The sequence below is a fragment of the Triturus cristatus genome, chromosome 5_1, assembly GCF_964204655.1.
Source record: "Triturus cristatus chromosome 5_1, aTriCri1.1, whole genome shotgun sequence".
Taxonomy (NCBI): Eukaryota; Metazoa; Chordata; class Amphibia; order Caudata; family Salamandridae; genus Triturus; species Triturus cristatus.
This window is the reverse complement of record NC_140587.1, coordinates 512,067,524-512,086,025: the sequence shown is the minus strand read 5'-3', so window position 1 is coordinate 512,086,025 and position 18,502 is coordinate 512,067,524. Positions and strand designations below refer to the sequence as shown.

The window sequence follows — 18,502 nt, the reverse complement described above, 5'->3', positions numbered from 1 at the left end:
AAATGGAAGAAGGGAAAAGGGTTGTTCATGAATGCAGCATAATTTATGATAACCGAATTATTTTAGTGAGTTTAAGAGAAATTATTTTACTGAACTTCTTGTAAAGCTATGTGTAATTTTTATTAATAATTAGTTAAGTTGTTCTGGAAAAGAGGGAGATGTGGTATGTTGATGTTCACATCTGCATTGCTATGGTTACGGTTGTTAGATACAAGCATGGTTCTAGAGTGTGTGGAAGGCATTCAGTTGGAGAAGGAATCTGTGGAGGAAGGACGTACCTGCTTACTCTATTCAACTCCTTATCTACATGAACCTGCATTGGAGTGTTTATTACACCTCCCATGGTCCATTTCCTTGCAACTGTCTGTATGCACCTGTATACAGGGTCCCGGGGAGGACCCTACTGTTAGTGTATTTATTCCACAGGAGTGTCTAGCAGCAAAAAAACTGCCTGGGGTAAAGCGTGACATTCACCACAAGCTGCTGAGCAATTGTCCTCAGCTCTTTGACACATCAATCTCACCTGGCTAAGCACTGAGAGCAGAAGGTGCCAGATGTACGACCCTTTTTTGCTGCTGCAAACGGGAGGTCCTCCCGTTTGCGACCACAAAAAAAGGGTAATGGCATGTACAAATGCTATTTTGCGAGTCACTGACTGGCAAAATAGCATTTGCGACTCCCTCTATTATGAAGGGGCGTCAGTCACCATGCCACGTACAATTGTTTTGCGACCACATTTGCGGCCGCAAAACATTTGCAGTTTACCACCTAATTCAAGTAGGTGGTAAACCACATGCAAAAGGGAAGGGGTACCCAGGGGACCCCCTTCCCCTTTGTGAGTATGTGAGAAAATATATCCCAGGGACCACTGCCTGCCCTTAAAAAAATGAAACTGAAAAGTTTCATTTTTCTTTTTTGAAAGCATTCCTGTTTTCCTTTAAGGAAAACAGGCTGCATTTAAAAAAAAAAAAAAAAAGACTGCTTTATTTAAAAGCAGTCCCAGACATGGTGGTTTGTTGACCCCAGCAGGCCACCATCCCTGGAAGTGATAGCCATTCCTAATGGGTCGCAAATTGCGCATGCCTCATTAATATTTATGAAGCATGCAATTTGCGACCCCATTAAGAATTGCAAACAGTGTCTGAGACACTGTTATACATCCCGATTTGCGAGTCGCAAATTGGTGGGTCGTACATCTGGCCCCAGATCCCTCTGTTAATCAAGGGTCGGTGCTATGCTCTTTCTTGCCTACATACAGCAGTCGCTAGTGGGCAAATTTTGCTCAGCTAAGCTGCTGGAAAAAAACTATATGTCAGCCCATCTCTCTGATGTAAGGGCGGAAATCACAGGCACATGGGGTCAAATAAGGTTCTGTGCCTTTTCAAAACTCAAGTAAGGCAAACAATCCAACAGAATAAAAGATATGTTATTTTTCAGCTTTTATCACACTCGTAGTTCTGGTCCAGGGAGGACCTGGCCTGGCAATTCGGGCTGGACTGTTTCCATGAGGAGTAGGTTCAAGACTGATTTGCATATGGCTGGGTCCACACTAAGGTGGCATGATGAGTAAAAGAGCAATGTGTTGGGAATGCTAGCAGATCGATTGTCAGTGGTTAGAAAAATTGCAAGCATTCCGCCCATCACTTTTTGTGTGTTTCATGTACCGCCCTAAGTGGCAAAGGTATGCAGAGACGTGAGTCTCGTGCTCACTACGTCACTGGAACTAAGCTGTTCCTGACTGATGAGTCCATAGCTAGGGTGAAACCAGTCCTCGGTTGCTTGTTTTCTGATTCAGGGAGGACCTGGCTTGGTAGTTTGGGCTGGACTGTTCCCATGAGGAGCAGGATCAAGACTGATTTGTATATATCTGGGTCCCAACTGCGGTGGCCTGATGAGCAAAAGAACGATGGGTTGGGATGCTACCCCGAGCGATTGCCAGTGTTAAGATAAATTGCAAGCATTCCTGCCATTGTGTGTTCCAGTGAAAATAGGTTCAATTATAAAAGAGCATGATAGGGAGACTAATCCAGTAAATGTATAAGGTTGTGATTTATTATGCAAATTAAATTGTGCGATCTGTTGTACACCGGATTGTATTTCCATTCAGATAAAGGGCCCTGATTTAGAATTCAATATTACAATCACAAGAAGTGAAAAGTGGTATACTTCCAGTTCTCACAGAAGAGAACATATTTTCAGGTTGAAACCGACAGTGAAAAGAGAGGATTGAGATTTTACTGGAAAGGATGTTGGTTGAAAAGTGCAAAGCCAGTGCAAATTACAGTGAAATCAAACATAAGGTTTCCACGTACTACCCAATGCAGACTCTCACGAAGCTAAGGAAAAGTTTGCACTTGTGAATGAAAAGATGATAAAACACGTCAATCTGAAGGAAACTTTAGAAAGTTCATGTAAATTATCAATGATGGGACTATACAACCCAAATGGAAAATGGAGACAGTTCAAGATTTGAAAAAACATGAATGAGATAATTGTTCCATGTTGTCCACTGGTACAAAATATCGCTTTGATTTTATTTGAGATTCCAGCTGATGCAGAGTGGTTCACAGTGACGGATCTGTGTTCTGCATTTTTCTCAGTTTCCTTTACACGAGGATAGCCAATATTGTTTTGCATCTAAATTCCAAAATAAAGTTCTGGTTTGGACACAAATCTCATTCAGTCTTCTCTCAAGCACTTGAAAAAGGGTTGGAGTCCTTGGAGATGCCTGGTAATTGATTATAATACACTTCATTGATGATTTGATAATATCAGTGGAAAAAAATGAGTCTTGTAAGTTGGACACCATTGCATTATTGAATCATTTGTCAGACAATGGCCATAAAGTTTCTCCTACAAAGTTACAACATTGTCAGACAAAAATTACTTATTTAGGACATCAAATTCAGAAAGGAGTGAGAAAGGTGTCTAAAGATCACATCTCTGCGACACGGAGAATGAATCCATCAACAATACAGAAGTGAGTGTGATTCTACTAATAGCTGGCTACTGTCATCAGTGGATTTCCAAATTTTCCTTGAGTGCAAAGCCATTACACAAGTTGCCTTTGTGATAACAAAGATCGGGTACCATGGAATGACAAATGCATGCGTGCCTTCCTGGAGCGAAAACATGCTTCATGTTCCGCATCCCCTCTAGGAATGTCTGATTGTAAAAAGAAAACTGTTTTATTCTGTCATGTAAAAGAAGGGTGCTCACTTTCTTTTCTTGCACAACTTCAAGACACTGGTAAAAGACAAATTGCATATTTTTCTAAATTGTTAGATCGAGGTCGCCACTGCTCTTCCAGGTTGTATGAAATTGGTTGCTGCATTTTCGATTGCAATTACTCAGAGTGATTTGACTGTAACACCCTAACAGTGTTAGTGCCTAATTCAGTGAGGACACTATAAACCCGAACAAAAACTCAGTATATCACCAATTTGAGAATGAGGCAGTATGAATTGGCTATACTTGCAGCACCGAATATATCAATGAAAATATGCACTGTTTCGGATCTGCAACACATTTGCCACTTCCAATTTATTTAAAAATTAGAATAATGAACAAGATGATTATGGAAATGATATTTTGGGTGTGAATGAATTATGCACCAAACTGAGAGCTGATATTTAGGATGTACAGCTCAATTTGGGTGATTTTATTTTATTTGTGGATAGTTCATGCTTGATAGACAATTAAGGATAATTACAAGTAGCACATCCAGTTTGCACATTGACATGCATTCTGGAAGCAATTTACTTATCTAATGTAACTTCTGCACAAGTACATGAATGAATTGCCATACCAGAGCTTGCTGCATAGCCAATTAATTAAGTGTTACAATCTACACTGGTAGTCAGTATTGTTTTGGTGAGGTATCAACGTGGGTTCATGACTTCATATCTGTGATCGATAGTGAGCAGATTAGAACAACTACAAAACACAGCACAATAGCAGCTTGCTTATGTTGTGCTGAAGGGACATAGTTCAGAAGGATCTGAAGGCCCTAGAACAGGGGTCTAAAACAGGTTGATTGCGAGCTAACAGTAGCTCTCTGGCTACTTCTCAGTATCTCACAGAATCATAATTACCTGTCAGCCTAAATGCTGAGGAAGCCCATTAAAACACAGTGGGCCGCTTTATGTAGTGTATGGGAAGCGAAAAATGCAGGACCATATACCCGAAACGTTTCTGAAAAACGATTTTTTCTTTCCTGTCTCTTTTTCTTCCTTTTTATATTTCTTTGCTTCCTTCTTTCATTTGTTTATTTTTCTTATTATTTCCTGTCCCTCTTTCTATTTTGCATTACTTCCTTGCTTCCTTCTTTTTACTTCTGCGTCCTTTTGCTCTTCTTTCTCATTTTTGTTCTAGTTTCGCTTCATTTTATCTCCTTTTCCCTTCTTTCATTCTCATCTTTTAAAAAAATAAAAAAAATAAAACATTTTTATTGGTTTTTACAATAAACAGTACTGATTACTGGAATCCAAAATTGCAATATTGTACAAAATACACAGCTGCGTCGATCACCTATACAACTCCAATCTAAGTTTGCATTGTCAATAACTTACACATGCCCCCCCTTTTAAACACAGTGTTGACAGGCCTCACGAGAATAATCCCGACTGTGTCCATTAATCGCTCAGATCCGGGTCCAACTCTTCAGGGGGTGGGGTACATATATTCCCTCTAAAGGCATTCCACTTGCCTCATACTCTAGTCCATTTCTTGGGGCGCCCTCTGTGGACAAAAAACGCCTTTTCAGCCACCATTGCACTATCCATGTCCCTACACCACTGCCGCTGAGTGGGGATGCCCTGAGCTCCCCAGAGTTGAGCAATGTTGCATTTAGCCAGCATCATACCCAAAGTCGCCCAGCCCTAAGCCGCGTGATTAAGATCCGCCGGCTCCCAAATATTGAGAAAACACCTCTTGGGGTCCGGGAGACGGTGGGTCCACAAACCTGTGTGATTGTACCCATGATACCCTCCCAGTAGCGCACAATGTCGGGACAGTCCCACATGGACTGTGATAGAAAGTACCCAGCGTCCCGCAGTCCCTCAGACACAACAGGGTGTCGGCTATACCCATTTTGGGTAGTGTCGTTCTCGTGTAATATGTGCGGTGTAGTATTTTGAGTTGTACTAATTACAATTTAGAGGGTATTGCCACTGCGCATTGGGATGCTAGCGCCTCCTGCCAGTCTGAGTCATCCAACTCCCCAGCTCAGCCTGCCATTTCTCACGAAGGGCGACCGTGGGATCACGCTGGTTGTTTACAATTTTATGATACGTCTGTGAGATAGCTTTTTTGGTCATGTGGTCTGTCAAAAATCTGTCCTCAAGTGGCGAGGACTTGGGGAGATCAGTGCCTGGTGGAATAACTTTCAAGAGAGCATGTTTAATTTGTAGATATCGGTAATGTTCTGACTATGCCATTTCATGTCTCTTGAAGTTGGGAAAATAAGATGACCCACCCTTTCGCCAGAGGTCCCCTATTTTTGATATACCTATGAGGCCCCATCTGGTGAAACCCTTGCTATTTCTGAGCTTACCTAACCGTCGGGTGTCCCAAAGTGGCGTGTGCTGCGTTAAGACCCCCACCCAACCCAGCGCTCGGAGCGCAGTGAACCAAATGTGTACTGTATGTGCGGTCAGCCCCAGCATCATACTTTTACATTAGAATGCACTTGTCTTGAGGGGCATGTAACCACTGGCTCACCACAATGAGCTGCGAGGCCCAGTAGTATGTTTTGATGTTGGGTAGGGCAATCCCCCCCATCATACCAGCCCCTTACCAGTTTGGACATGGCTATTCGAGCCAGCTTTCCGTCCCAAAGAAGGTAGCCGACTACTGCGTCAATTGCTTTAAAGTAGAAGTGTGGAACCGGGAATGGAGTGTTCTGCAGGGCATACAGAAACCTGGGGAGTGCCATCATTTTGAACAGGGCTGCGTGACCCAGAAGCGTCAGTAGCAAAGAGTGCCAGTGTTTCACTTCTTGTTGGAGTCTTTTCAATGGTTCTGAAAGGTTTCTCTCAATGAAATGTGCGGATTGAGAAGTAATATATATTCCAACGTGCCGTAACCCCCCCATCTGCTACCTGTATCAGGCAACCCGGAGGTAGCCGCGGAGGTTGGCCCCTCAGCACATACAGGACCGATTTGGCCCAGTTAACAGTATAGCCCAAAACTCTACCATAGGACGCGAAGATATCTAATAGTACAATAATCGATTGTCTGGGGGTTGCCATATAAAGTAAGATGTCATCGGCATATAGGGAGATGCGATCCTCCCATCCCTCCATCCACCTCAGCCCTCTTATCATAGGATCCCTCCTTATCCAGGCCGCGAGCGGCTCCAGTACCAGAGTAAATAGGAGGGGAGACAGCGGACAACCCTGTCGTGTCGTGCGACCTAGCTGAAAGTCGCAGAGACTCGTACATTGACCACCACATGTGCCAGAGGCTGCGTGTATAGGAGCTGAACCCAGGCACAAAATTTGGGCCCATAGTCAGTGTCTTAAAACTGCAAAAAGAAAGGGCCATTCAACAAAGTCAAAAGCCATACGTGCATCCAAGGAGAGTATGACCGCCTCTTCCTGAATAGTCGGTATGTGGGTCATTACACTGTGGAGTCGTCTGAGATTACATTCTCATCTTCTTAATGTTTTTCTGTCTTTGACTTTCTGTTTTTTCATTTCCTGCTGTATTTTGGCTACCCGTTTCCTTCTTGAGTTGCACTCTACTTGCTCTACTTTTCTCTTAGCTTCACATTCTTTTTTCTTTCTGACTTGCTCTTTCCTTGTTTGTCTTATCTTTTTTACTTCATCTACTTTCTTTATTCCTCTTTTCACCTCTTCCTGTTTATTCTTTACTCCTCTTCCCTTTTATTTCTTCTTTCTACTTTGTTAAGCTCATGATTCTTTTGTCTTACTTTCATTTTCTCTTTTCCATTCTTTGTTATTCTGCCGTCAAGTATTTTTCTCTCATTCTCTCCTTTGTTTTTATATTTTGCTCTTCTTTCTTGCTCTTATTTTCTCTTTCATTCTCTTCTTTCTTTCTCCCTCCCGCTCCCAGGCTCTCTCACCACCTTTCTCTCTCTCCCTTCATTTCGCTCTTATTCACTCCACTTTCTTACTGCATCTATATGTTTGGGTCCTTTTCTCTTGCTCTCTTTTAATGGCTTTCGGTCAGTTTCTTGCCTTCCTTCTTCCTCATTTATTTGTTTCCTCTCCTTTCTTGCTGTCTCTTTCTTCCTTCTCCTTTTTCTTCCTCACATCTGCTTCTCTGTCTCCCTATACTTCCTTTTTATTTATTTCTTGCCTTACTTTCTCTTCCTTTCTCCCGCTCCTTTGTTTCTATCCGATTGTTCATTGCTTTATTTCAATGTTGTTCTTTTCTTTCTTCCTTTGTTTTAAGAGTACCTAACTTCTTAAAGAAACCTCTATATACATGAATGCGTGTGTCATTATGGTTTGACAGCTGCAGTGTGCGTCAGTCACTGCAGTTATATATTTACTTGTAGATAGCTATGAAGTCAGCATAGGCCTTGCAAATTCTATTATTTCTAATGTCCTTTGTGCCCTAACTCTGAAAATGTGTGCAATATTTCTTATGTATTGCATGACAATAAGAAAACAAGTCTAAATTAGACTCTCACCTCTCAGTGTACTTCATAAACAAGCACCATTGGGAACTCCACAAGTTAATATTTGCTACAGAGCACATGTGGTATTAATACTGCACGCATAATGGCGCATGACTGGGATACTTTAGGGGCAGTGTCTAAAATACTTCAACCGTATCTACATTTTGCCTTACGCCCATATATTAGAAGGTAGCTCTGGAGGCTTTTCTCTCACTACAGAAAAGTTTGGAGATCTCTGCTGTAGAGGGAAGGAAGTGATTGTACTCTGCACGACTTCTTCTCCCTCCTGCCATCATGGTTCTGGATCAATGAGGAATACGTGCAAGACTGAGCTCTGGGTTCCGTGCATGCCAGAGAAGGGTGAGCATCACATGGACAAAGAGACAGAAGGGAGAGATGGAAAATAGAGACAGAAGAGTAAGGAAGGAGGAAGGACGGCGAAAGAGACAGAGAGAAAGGATGAATTGGTGCACACCAGTGCTTAATTTGTGCTGGTGGCTGCAGGCACCAGCATCATGTTTGGGGACTGAGATTTATTTTTCAGCATCAAACTTTGACAAAAGCAAGAGAATGGGAGAAAGAAGGAGGAACCAAAAGATGCACAGACGGTAAGAAAGGGAGAAAGCAGGAATTAAAAAGAACCGGGGAGAATGAGCTAAGAAAATGGAGGTGTAGATTGGTGAACAGAAGACACATGAGGTGGACTAAAAATGTGGCATTCTTGGTATCTCGCAATCCTTGACATTCAGCAGCAGCTAGGGCAGGCTCCCAATAACATCTTGGGCCTCATGTACTTCGTTCCTTACAAATTAAGCACTGCATGTAATGCTTGTTCTCTGGGGGACTGCGTGTGCAGAGTGCAGTGCACAGGTGTTTCGGTGGTCCTTCAGCCATCAGCTTGAGGCAGAATCATGATTCTTCTTATCATTCCTCCACGCTGAATTTCTACTAGAGAGGATTATTTTTTTTACCTTGTAATGCAAGTGGAGGCTTACTGCCTTGTCCCCGGCCTGGTACAGGTCCCTTGTTTTCTCTCTCAGTGATGTAGTGTCGTGTAGTCGTACTAATCCTTTTCAGAAAAAACAACAAAATGTTTACCTCTAATACCTTCTTTGCCTGGACAATTATGGTCAAGTCAAAAAAGGATATTAAAATGAGAAGACATCAGAATATGGAAACTATACTATCAGAAGACATTTAAAGCACGTGAAACGATATAGGATATTGCTGAGGGTAAAAAGCTAAGAAAATATTTTGACTCTGAAGATTATAGATGCAAAGACAAGTAGACAAAGTGACATTGAGAAATCCAGAAGCATTGGAAGCTATAACTTCAAACGACATGTCAATAGGTCTCCAGTAGTATCCAGACTCTAGAAAAAGACATGAGAGGACCAATAAGAGAAAAGAATAAGAGAAAAGAATTAGAGAACATGAGGATGGAGGGTGGCATGCTCACGCAATATGAGTCGATCACCAATAATGAGTTCTCTGCCTTATTTGGAAATAGCAAACATTATGATTCACCAGAATATGCTCATTCTCTTGATCTACAAAAAAGCGAGTAAAAAAGGCCACTCGCACCAACGTTACAAAGTTTTATTATCTCAGACACCCCAAAGAAATGATGGGATACCCATTTAATCAGAAATGTCTTCACTTTACCACAGCTGACCAAAAGGCTGGGTAGAGTTGTTCTACATCGTTTACAGCAGTAGTTGGAAGCAACAACATCCTACATTAATGTTGGGCACTTTATTCCAAATCTTCGCACAGAGGTGTTCTGGTTGCCATCAGAAGGAGAGAGGCAGTTTTGGCCTGATCCTTGGGGTCTGGTGGTGGCCGACGACACAGACATGCTATCATTTTTGAACAGTTGTAAGAAACCCAAAAAAATACCATGCACGAGATTTGATTAGGTCAGTCTTCAAGGAAATTCACACGTGGTAGCAATTCCACTAATGTGTTCATAATGTAACACAGAGAAGTGTGGGGTGCCCCAAGGCCGGGCACTTTCTGCACTTCTACTTGAATGTACATTTGCCAACACTGCAATAAATAATTTGCATCTCTGGCTTAGCATGTTTTAACTATCTGGATGAAACTGAGCTGGTGTTATACACAAGAGAATAAACACATTATTATGGGGTAGTTGTCAGCGGCCAGCGAGCAGAAGTGAGGCACTCTGGCAGGGAAATGCATGAGGAGACTCGAACCCACAAACTGTACAATGCAGACAATAACCTCCTGCACTTCTCACCATCTGTTTGTAACTCCTTTACCCCACCGTCTCTCACGGGTTCACTCACTTCACTTCTCATTTAGATGCCCCCACCATCATAGCTCTGGGACCTGACTTTTATGGCTGACAGCTTCACCTCTTCAGCACCTCAATAGCCCGCTACTGCACCCTTACCTAGTTGCTCCTGCACCTCAATCGTTTGCTTGCAGCATTACTTTGCACCACCTTATAGCTCCTGCACAAACCAATTATTTAGGCAGTAACTTCTAGACCTCAACACCTCATGCATCCTCCGATGCATTGCGTGTATACAACCCTGATATTATGGAATATACCTTTTATTCATCGAATCATCATTCTAGATCCAAAATTGATTATTTATTTTTAGACAAGAGCTTTACCTAATCCTTAGTCAATTTGGCGCTAGGCCCAATTCTAATTTCATAACACACCCCTGCTATACTTAATTTAGATACACTTGTAGAGAAAATATACTTGAATAAGTTGGTATTTCGATAACAGTTAAATCATTAAAATCAATCTATATTATGCTTATTTCGAGGATACCCCCATAAAACACATGCAACATCAGAGCAATAAAAACACCATTCAGCAAGATCAAAATAAATACATACAAATATAATCATAATCCATCCGCAAAAGAAGTGACTTCACTTCCAGCCTTTATAAATCTTCAGTCAATTCTTCAAGGCTTTCCATCACGACAGTGTCCTCAGCAAAAGTCGGACACAGAAAAGTGCATCATATGGTTGTGCCTGTAAGGGCCACGTATGACCATGGAACAGAACCTCTGTTCCACTGAAAGTTACAAGGTAAATTAAAATCATGTGCCTCACCCAGAAGCCTGTACTGCCAATCCCCACAACCATACCTAGATCTAAACAATGCAAATAGCCGCATTGCATTTGAACAACACATAGATCCAACCTGGTGCTCATCCCACTCACTACCCACATACCTTCAAACTACAGAGCACATATTCTAACTCATGCCCATTAACATTCGCTCTGAAGTACTCCTCGCGCCAGATATCACAAGCTTGATGCTGTCTTCATCACAGAAACATGATTCATCCCCACATCCTAGTGCACCCTTCTTCCCACAGACTATAGCATTCAATGTGTGGCCTACATATTAAAGGAGGAGGAGCCACTGTCAGCCATGTCAGGAGCTCCCCGACCTGTCTGGTATGTCAGCACCCTCAGGGTTCCTTCTTGCTCACGTTTCTATCCCTTAAGGTTGTTTTTTTTCTCTCTTTTCTTGCCACTGCCAATGTTTGTTTCTTTTCGTTGTATTTGTTGGTGCCAGTGCTGGTTTTGTCAATGCTTGTTGCTTTTGGATGCTAGCTACAGGGTAACATTATTGGACATGTGCTGTTGCTAAGCACCTGTTATGCCTATGGGTGTGGCTAAGGCACCCGGCATGCTTATGGGTGGGGCTAGCCATATCTGGTTAACCTCCACTGAATTGGCAATAAAAGCCCAAGCCTCGCACCTGTCAGTGCTTTGCTTAATCTCCTGGTTCCAACTTCAGCTGGAGACTGCTTCTGCCACTGCTTCAGGTTTTTCTCACCATTGGACAGAAGCACACGCCGGTCTGGAACTGCAGCAAGCATCAGACAGCTAAGTGCAGTGCGCTTTAAGGCTGCGTGTGAAGTGAAAGGCTGTGTGACTGACATTTTCTGTTGGTATCAGAAGGCTCGTCCTTATATATTTGGCATGTGAATTGGCCATCTGGTATTTGGCAGAAGTGACTTTTGATTCAAGACTATGGCATTTACATATTCGTTTCGCACTAAGCTCTTGGAGTAATTTTATGTTTGAAATCATTTGATATTTATATTGCGCTTGGAGTCATTTTACGTTTGAACTCATTTCATATTTGTATTCAGCTTAGCGCTTGGGGTCATTTTATGTTTTAACTTATTACTGACTTCTGAGAGTTTTGTTTCTACACAATTTGCATAGAACTTAGATATTAAGACGAATATTGTGAACTTGACACCGTGCATTCTGTTACCCCTCTGATCATCATATTGTATGGACACTGGTTTATGTAGCCCTTTGGGCCTATACCTAGATGTGAATATTTGTTTATGGGTGTTTTGTACAAACAAAACGACGTGTCTAGGTGCCATTCGTTTACCTGGCTGTAGATGATACATAATCATAGCCAGTGACTCCTTTTTGACAGCATTGTTCTTAGAGAACTATTATTTGGATTGTATTCTCCTGCAACCTATAGACAAAGGCTAAGAGAGTATCTCAGCTCCTCTTGAGAACCAGGTGATTAACATAACTCGCTTATTATGAATGTTCTGTTTTGAGTGCACCTGGGTGGCCCAGAAGTGTCTCTGTATACTTCTGTTGCATTTCTTATTTTATAGAGACAAGTCCTCAAAAAAGCGACCCTACTCTGCAAACAGATCCCCTTGAAGGTGCCGGGATGGACCAGGCAGTGTGGAGCAGCAATGTTCTCTCTTTTTTTCGTCCCCTTCCCATTTGGGACACCTGCCGGGACTCCTGTAGTGAGTTCAGTAGTGCCGAGAGGTGTTCTAGGAGTGAGAGGCAGACAACCTGAACTTCAGGTGAGTGGCTGCACCAAAGTCTCACAAGCCAAAAGTCCTCCTGGTTCTGCATCCTAGGCAAGTAAGTAACTCAATGAACCTCCTGAAAAGCCATTTCCTACTCTCTGCAATTTGAACTACCACCTTGCATCTCAACTATCAGCCTCCCAGGTAGGTAGAACAAATGTTGATGTCCTCAACACCTTGTCCACCTAAAATTAAACAGAAAGAAACACAGAACTCCAATGATCTCATTATGCTGAAGTCCCTCCGTGTTAACATACAGACAGCTCATCACATCAGCCAAAGCAACGGATTATACCAACACCATCAATAAAGCCACGAACAGAAGCAGAATGCTTTTCAACACAATCAAGTACTGAATCAACCCTATGCCGGACCCATCCATTGCTCAACTGCATAGAAAAGCACAATGCCATCCTTTTCTTCAGTGATCAAAACTCGACAGCTTGACAACACCAAGCATGTTCATTTCTTAAACCCACTCCTTCCCGTAGAATCCCACAATGGTGATCCTTCAAAGCCTTATCTCTTGCAGATCTCATCGATATTCTAACTCCCTAAAATGCACTTCTTATGAAGATGATATCTTACCTTTGTCCATCATCAAAGCACTCTCTCGGGGCACTCTCTCACCGGTACGCACCATTGTCAAGGTCTCCCTCACTCAACCATCTTATCAGAAGCTCTCGAAACAGGTTAGATCTACCCACTCCTAAAAAACCCTACACCAGACCCAGATGACATCGACAACTTCTGGCAGTTCACCGACCAACCATTCATCAGCAAGATCATTAAAAAAGCAATCTATGTTCAACATAAAGATTACATTAATGCTATCCATCTCCGGCATGACAACCAGTCTATATTCAGATCACACTGCAGCACAGAGATGGCTACCGTATACATCATAGACGATGTCCTCCGGACCACAGATGAAGATGAAGCTAGCCTCCCGGTATTACTGGAACTCTCAGCTGGCTTTAATACAGTCAACCATTCCACCCCCATAAACACACAAGTCTCAAAGGGGATTCACTGGCAACGTCCTTCACTGCTTCTCCTCCTACCTTTCAAACAGACACCTGTTTGTTCACATAAGCACCTCGGGGTCCAAAAAGATCCATATAACTTGCGGAATCCACAAGGGTGCGATACTGTCCCTGGCATCTTTAATCTCTATATGGAGGCACTTGGTGCTCTATTCCCAGATTATAGTATCATGATTCACTAATATACTGATGATACACAACTATACTTGATAGTCTCCTCTACTTCAGACATCCAATGCCTCAAACACTACTGTTATTTGCCAAATACAACAAACACTACTGCTATTTGCCAAGTACAACAAACAAGAAACAGTACAAACCTGGTTTAATTATATGAACTTTGACGGCTTTGAACCCCAACTTTCAAAGACTGCACGGTCATTGAATTCACCCTGTACTCCAATCTGACCGTGAAGGAACACACTGCCCAAAAACAGTCTGTCTGGCACCAGCTCTTCCCTCTACAGAAAGTGAAACTGTTTCTTCCAGAAAGTGACTTTAAATTACCATTCAAGCCCTCATACTCCTGCACCTGAATGGTGGTAATGCCCTGCTCAGTGGCCTCTCAGCCTTCACACTTGCACCCCTTAATATTAAGGGGATCCTAAATACTAAAGCACCTCTCATCCAGGGCCTGCAGAAATATAATCACATCACGCCCATCCTACTGGAACTCCATTTGCTCCCCTTGCAGGCCCGCATCCTCTACAGAATCAGCTGCATCATTTACAAAGCCATCAAGACAAGCAGCCCTACTTATCCTGCAGACAAGCTCATCTCTGGTGGTCCTGAGCATACCTGCAGCAGATACGCCATCAGACACTAGATTAAGAAGCATAAAGAAGAGAATAAGAAGGCAGCAGGCCTTTTCGATCTACGCAACCAGGACCTGGAACAACATCCCTGTATCTCTCAGGACCACTCCTATGCTGCTTCAATTTAGGAAAGAGCTGAAGATGCACCTCTTAAAAGAACTTTACATCACAATGCATCAATAGTCAACTAACTAGCTACCTCTCCTATTACTCATGGACTCTACGCTTGTCTTGGACGCTGTATAGCACTTTGCAGCTTTTTAGCTAGGTTGGCTCTATAGCAATACCAAATACACACATACTATAGCCACCATTCTGAGTTAGCCAGTAATTAGAGATGGAGATACAGGGAACCTAGTTACCGATTCTAGATGCCATCTTCATCCCAATAACTGATCATTTTGAGGGTCTTCATCAGGACTGTGGAGGAGGTGAAGCCGCTTTGCTGAAAGCAGTGTTTCGTGAGGACTCCGTTTTACCAGAATACAATCATTTTTTGATCTTCTGTGCAATTCATATCACAGTTCACATGTTGCTAGAATAAACCAACCCCTTCAATCAATTGCCTTGTCCGCCCTTGAAATTCTAGGGCGGCCTCTCCTCCTCCACAGTCCTGATGAAGACCCGCTTGTGACACTCCACCAAGCGCCCATAGGGTTGAAACGTCGACGATCTATTTTGGCACAGATTGCAGGACATAGTCGCTATCAACTATATAATTTGTTTAACGTACTTGTCACTGCTTCTTGAATTTGGCCCTCCAAAACAAACCACATCCCCCCCACTACCACCTCACTCCACTGTGTATCTATATCACCACTGAGCACTACTATCTCACCATTGTGTATCACTGTATGAATTTTGAAGTGCAAAAATTCTGCAATGTATTTTTGTTGTATGTAATTTGGTTTGCATAACGAATGCTATCAATTCTGATACATAAATTAATGAAAAACCCTTTTTCTGTGTTCTTGTTCCTTCCCTCATTTGCTTAAGAAATGTTCTGGCTTTCAGAAATGTATCATATGTTATGCTGAAGTAACTACGGCTAACCGCAATACGCATTGTTTCTACCCAAGGGAACCATTGTTCTTTATATATTCTCCTACGTTGCAGCAAAGACCTGGAACGAGCTCCCAGTTAACATCAGACGCTCCCCCACTCTGCACACCTTCAGGAAGAGCCTCAAGGCCTGGCTCTTCGACTGATTAAGAGCTGCACCCCCTCCCCTCCAGCGCCTTGAGACCCTCACGGGTGAGTAGCGCGCTTTATAAACCCCTGATTGATTATTATTATTTGTATTCAATGATGCCACAATGCCTAGCCCTCAGGGATCAGACTCCAAATGACACCTTCCTTCATAGAACTTCTATATTCACCATGACCCTAGCCTCGAATCTTCATTGATGATGTTGTAATTGCGACTTTGTATACTTGTATTTTTCTATTATGTATGGAATCCATCCTTTTTTGCTCAACTTCACATAGAGACTCAGCAAAGTGGTCAACGTTTAGCACTTTAGTTATAGTGACTCAAATACTACTACCTCTTACTTTAGAGATCCATCAGCAGCTGTGCTCTTTATCCTACTTGACACGGTTAGGTAAATTGCAGTTGCCTGTTAGCACACAGTATAGCAGTGTTGTAGCCCTTGTAACACATTTATTTTTTACTTCATGATACACTTACAAGTCATCACCCACCATGCACACAGACAAAAATAATTTGCATCCATCCTCACTCAACATGTAATCACTGCCACTATGATTCACCTTTGCTAGCTAACAGCCCACTTATTATATATACTTACCATACCCATCCGAAGCCCTAAAATAATTCTTCCCTCATACTTTATCTGCGCTCCTCCAGTTCTCTCTGAAAACTCATACTACGCTTCCCAGCCACCATTTATATAGGATAGAAACAAATACATCTTGTCTACCATAGCTTGCTGTTAGCGTTTCTCTCCGTCAGGGTGCTGTTCCCTTTCTGGTAGTTGCATACCAACCAATTCATGTTTTTTTGCTCCCTCCATTACATCTCTCAAATGACTCACTGCACTTTCAAACAATCATTGGCAATGCCAATAAGGCTAGCTATAATGAATGTTGTATGGTATGTGAAGCATTACAAATGCATAGTATGGGAATGGCTATGCATTTGTATGTAAGCAAAGAATTGTAGAATAATACAGGTGTAGGTTAAAAGGTTCAATTCCAATGTCAAGCCAGACCTAAAAATCCACATAGGTTAAGGACTGCCCACCTCCCATCTGTGCTGCTGCCAGAGAAAAATACCATAAATTATCGAGTTATCTAAGACACTTTTACAGCACTACACTGTCATGTTTAAGCTCAGGCAGCTGAATGCATAAATAAACAAAATTATCACATCTGTTTGAAGGGCAGGCACTATTTTGCAGAAGCACACAACTTCTGCCCAATCAAAACAATACTCCAGTCTCCCAATATGTGGGCGGAGCAAAAGCCCCTCTCTAGTGACGCTCACCATTGTCTGACTACAGCTGGGCTGTCAAGCCAGACCATAAAAAATTACTTATTTCATGCAGAGATCCTCTAAATCATCCATCTAGTCTTACACACGTCGAGGATAGTTGAATCATTTGGCTTCATATCAGCATTACAAATTGAACTGGTAAAAAGTTGAATCCCCTTAACTTTCCTATCTCCCTCAATTGACAATTTGCTACTCCACGAAAGGGAGCGGTAGATGGATTTCTCCTCGGCTAACTAATCTCACCTTCATAGCACTGTCACCAGTCCAAGGGTGAGCAGCTTCATCTTCCCTCTCCCGCCGCCGAAGCTCAGTCTGAATCTCCCAGGCAGCAGCAAAGCCTCCGCTGCTTCCGGGCGCCTGCCCGCCACCAGTAAGGCTGCTGCAACGGCGCAAAGAGCCCCAAAAAAGCTTGGAAAGGAGACGGGAATCTTTCGCACACCTCCTGCAGGGCGCTGCCATCTTGGATTGAAACTGCACTCTCCTGTTTACCCTAGAACTGGAAACTAGGGCAACTAGCTTTCAAAACAAGCTGAAAAGGTAGCTCAGCCCGACATAACGGCTGCAAGAGGTCACAAAACCAAGACGATGAACTTGAAAACTGTATATACTTCACATTCGTTTTTAGTACATTATTATTATTTTTGTACATGCTTTTATTTTTAACTTTCTTTTGCACAGGTTTATCTCTCGTATTTTTTTACTCAGAATATATTGCCGATCCTCGGCCGCGTGCTTCTTTTTATTCAGCCACTTCTTGTTGACCAACTGGCATCTTATTTCGTTGTGTACGCGTTAATTTATTCTTAGTGTACTTCTCTTGTGTTTTTCTCTCTTTCATTGTTTAATATCATGTTATCTTTCGCGATTTTTTAAACTTGGCAATACCTCTTCTCTTATGGTATTTCCTTACCCTAGGTTTTACGTGCCATGCTGATATGGATTGAGAAAAACAAAGAGGTAATGGACCAAACATAGCTGCCATGTTTTCAGATGGCTTATGTGTTACATTTCAGTTGTTTCAGTGTGCTTATGAGTGACATTCAACGACACATGTGTGACACATAGAGTGACACTTTCCTGCCAGTAAAACCAAGTAATGAAGTTCATGGAAAGCGAGAAATATCAGATATGACACCCTTTTCAGCAATGAGAGGTTTAAAAAATATTTTGGAACTGCTGCAAAACCCATGAAATGGAGGGTCAATTCTTGCTTTTTATTGAACACTAAATGTCTCCACGGTTTGTGACAGCCTGTCTTACATTGTGTGTAAAACAATTCAAAATTTGCGAACATACGTGACAAGAATTTTCAACTCTATTAAGGACAAGGAGGCGAGGATTATGCTTTCTCATTTCTTTATTAGAAATGCTCAGCAGCCAATAAAAACACAGTAGATAAAGAGAAAAACTACAGTACCCATAAACACCAGGGTATCACGTGACCAACCATAGAGACCATAGTATAAAAGGTCATGTAGAAAGTATCACATCCTCTTTCTTTGTTGAGGAAAACAGTTCAATTAAAACAGGAAGTCCAAGAACAACGTTGAACATCAGGGATAGAAAAGACCGTCAGCAGCAGCAGAAGTCCATATTGAAGAACCCAGGACTCGACGGCA

At 42.3% G+C, this 18,502-nt stretch overlaps 1 protein-coding gene across 1 annotated transcript in view; it reads right to left on the bottom strand.

Moving 5' to 3' along the window:
- MRPS28 (mitochondrial ribosomal protein S28) overlaps window positions 1-17,375 on the bottom strand; it is a 359,181-nt gene extending 341,806 nt beyond the window's left edge. Inside the window, exon 1 of the mRNA XM_085605375.1 lies at window positions 17,127-17,375. Within this exon, the coding sequence (XP_085461501.1) occupies window positions 17,127-17,342 (216 nt within the window). The 5' untranslated portion in view covers window positions 17,343-17,375. The remainder of the gene's footprint in view (window positions 1-17,126) is intronic.
- Window positions 17,376-18,502: the final 1,127 nt, after the last annotated feature.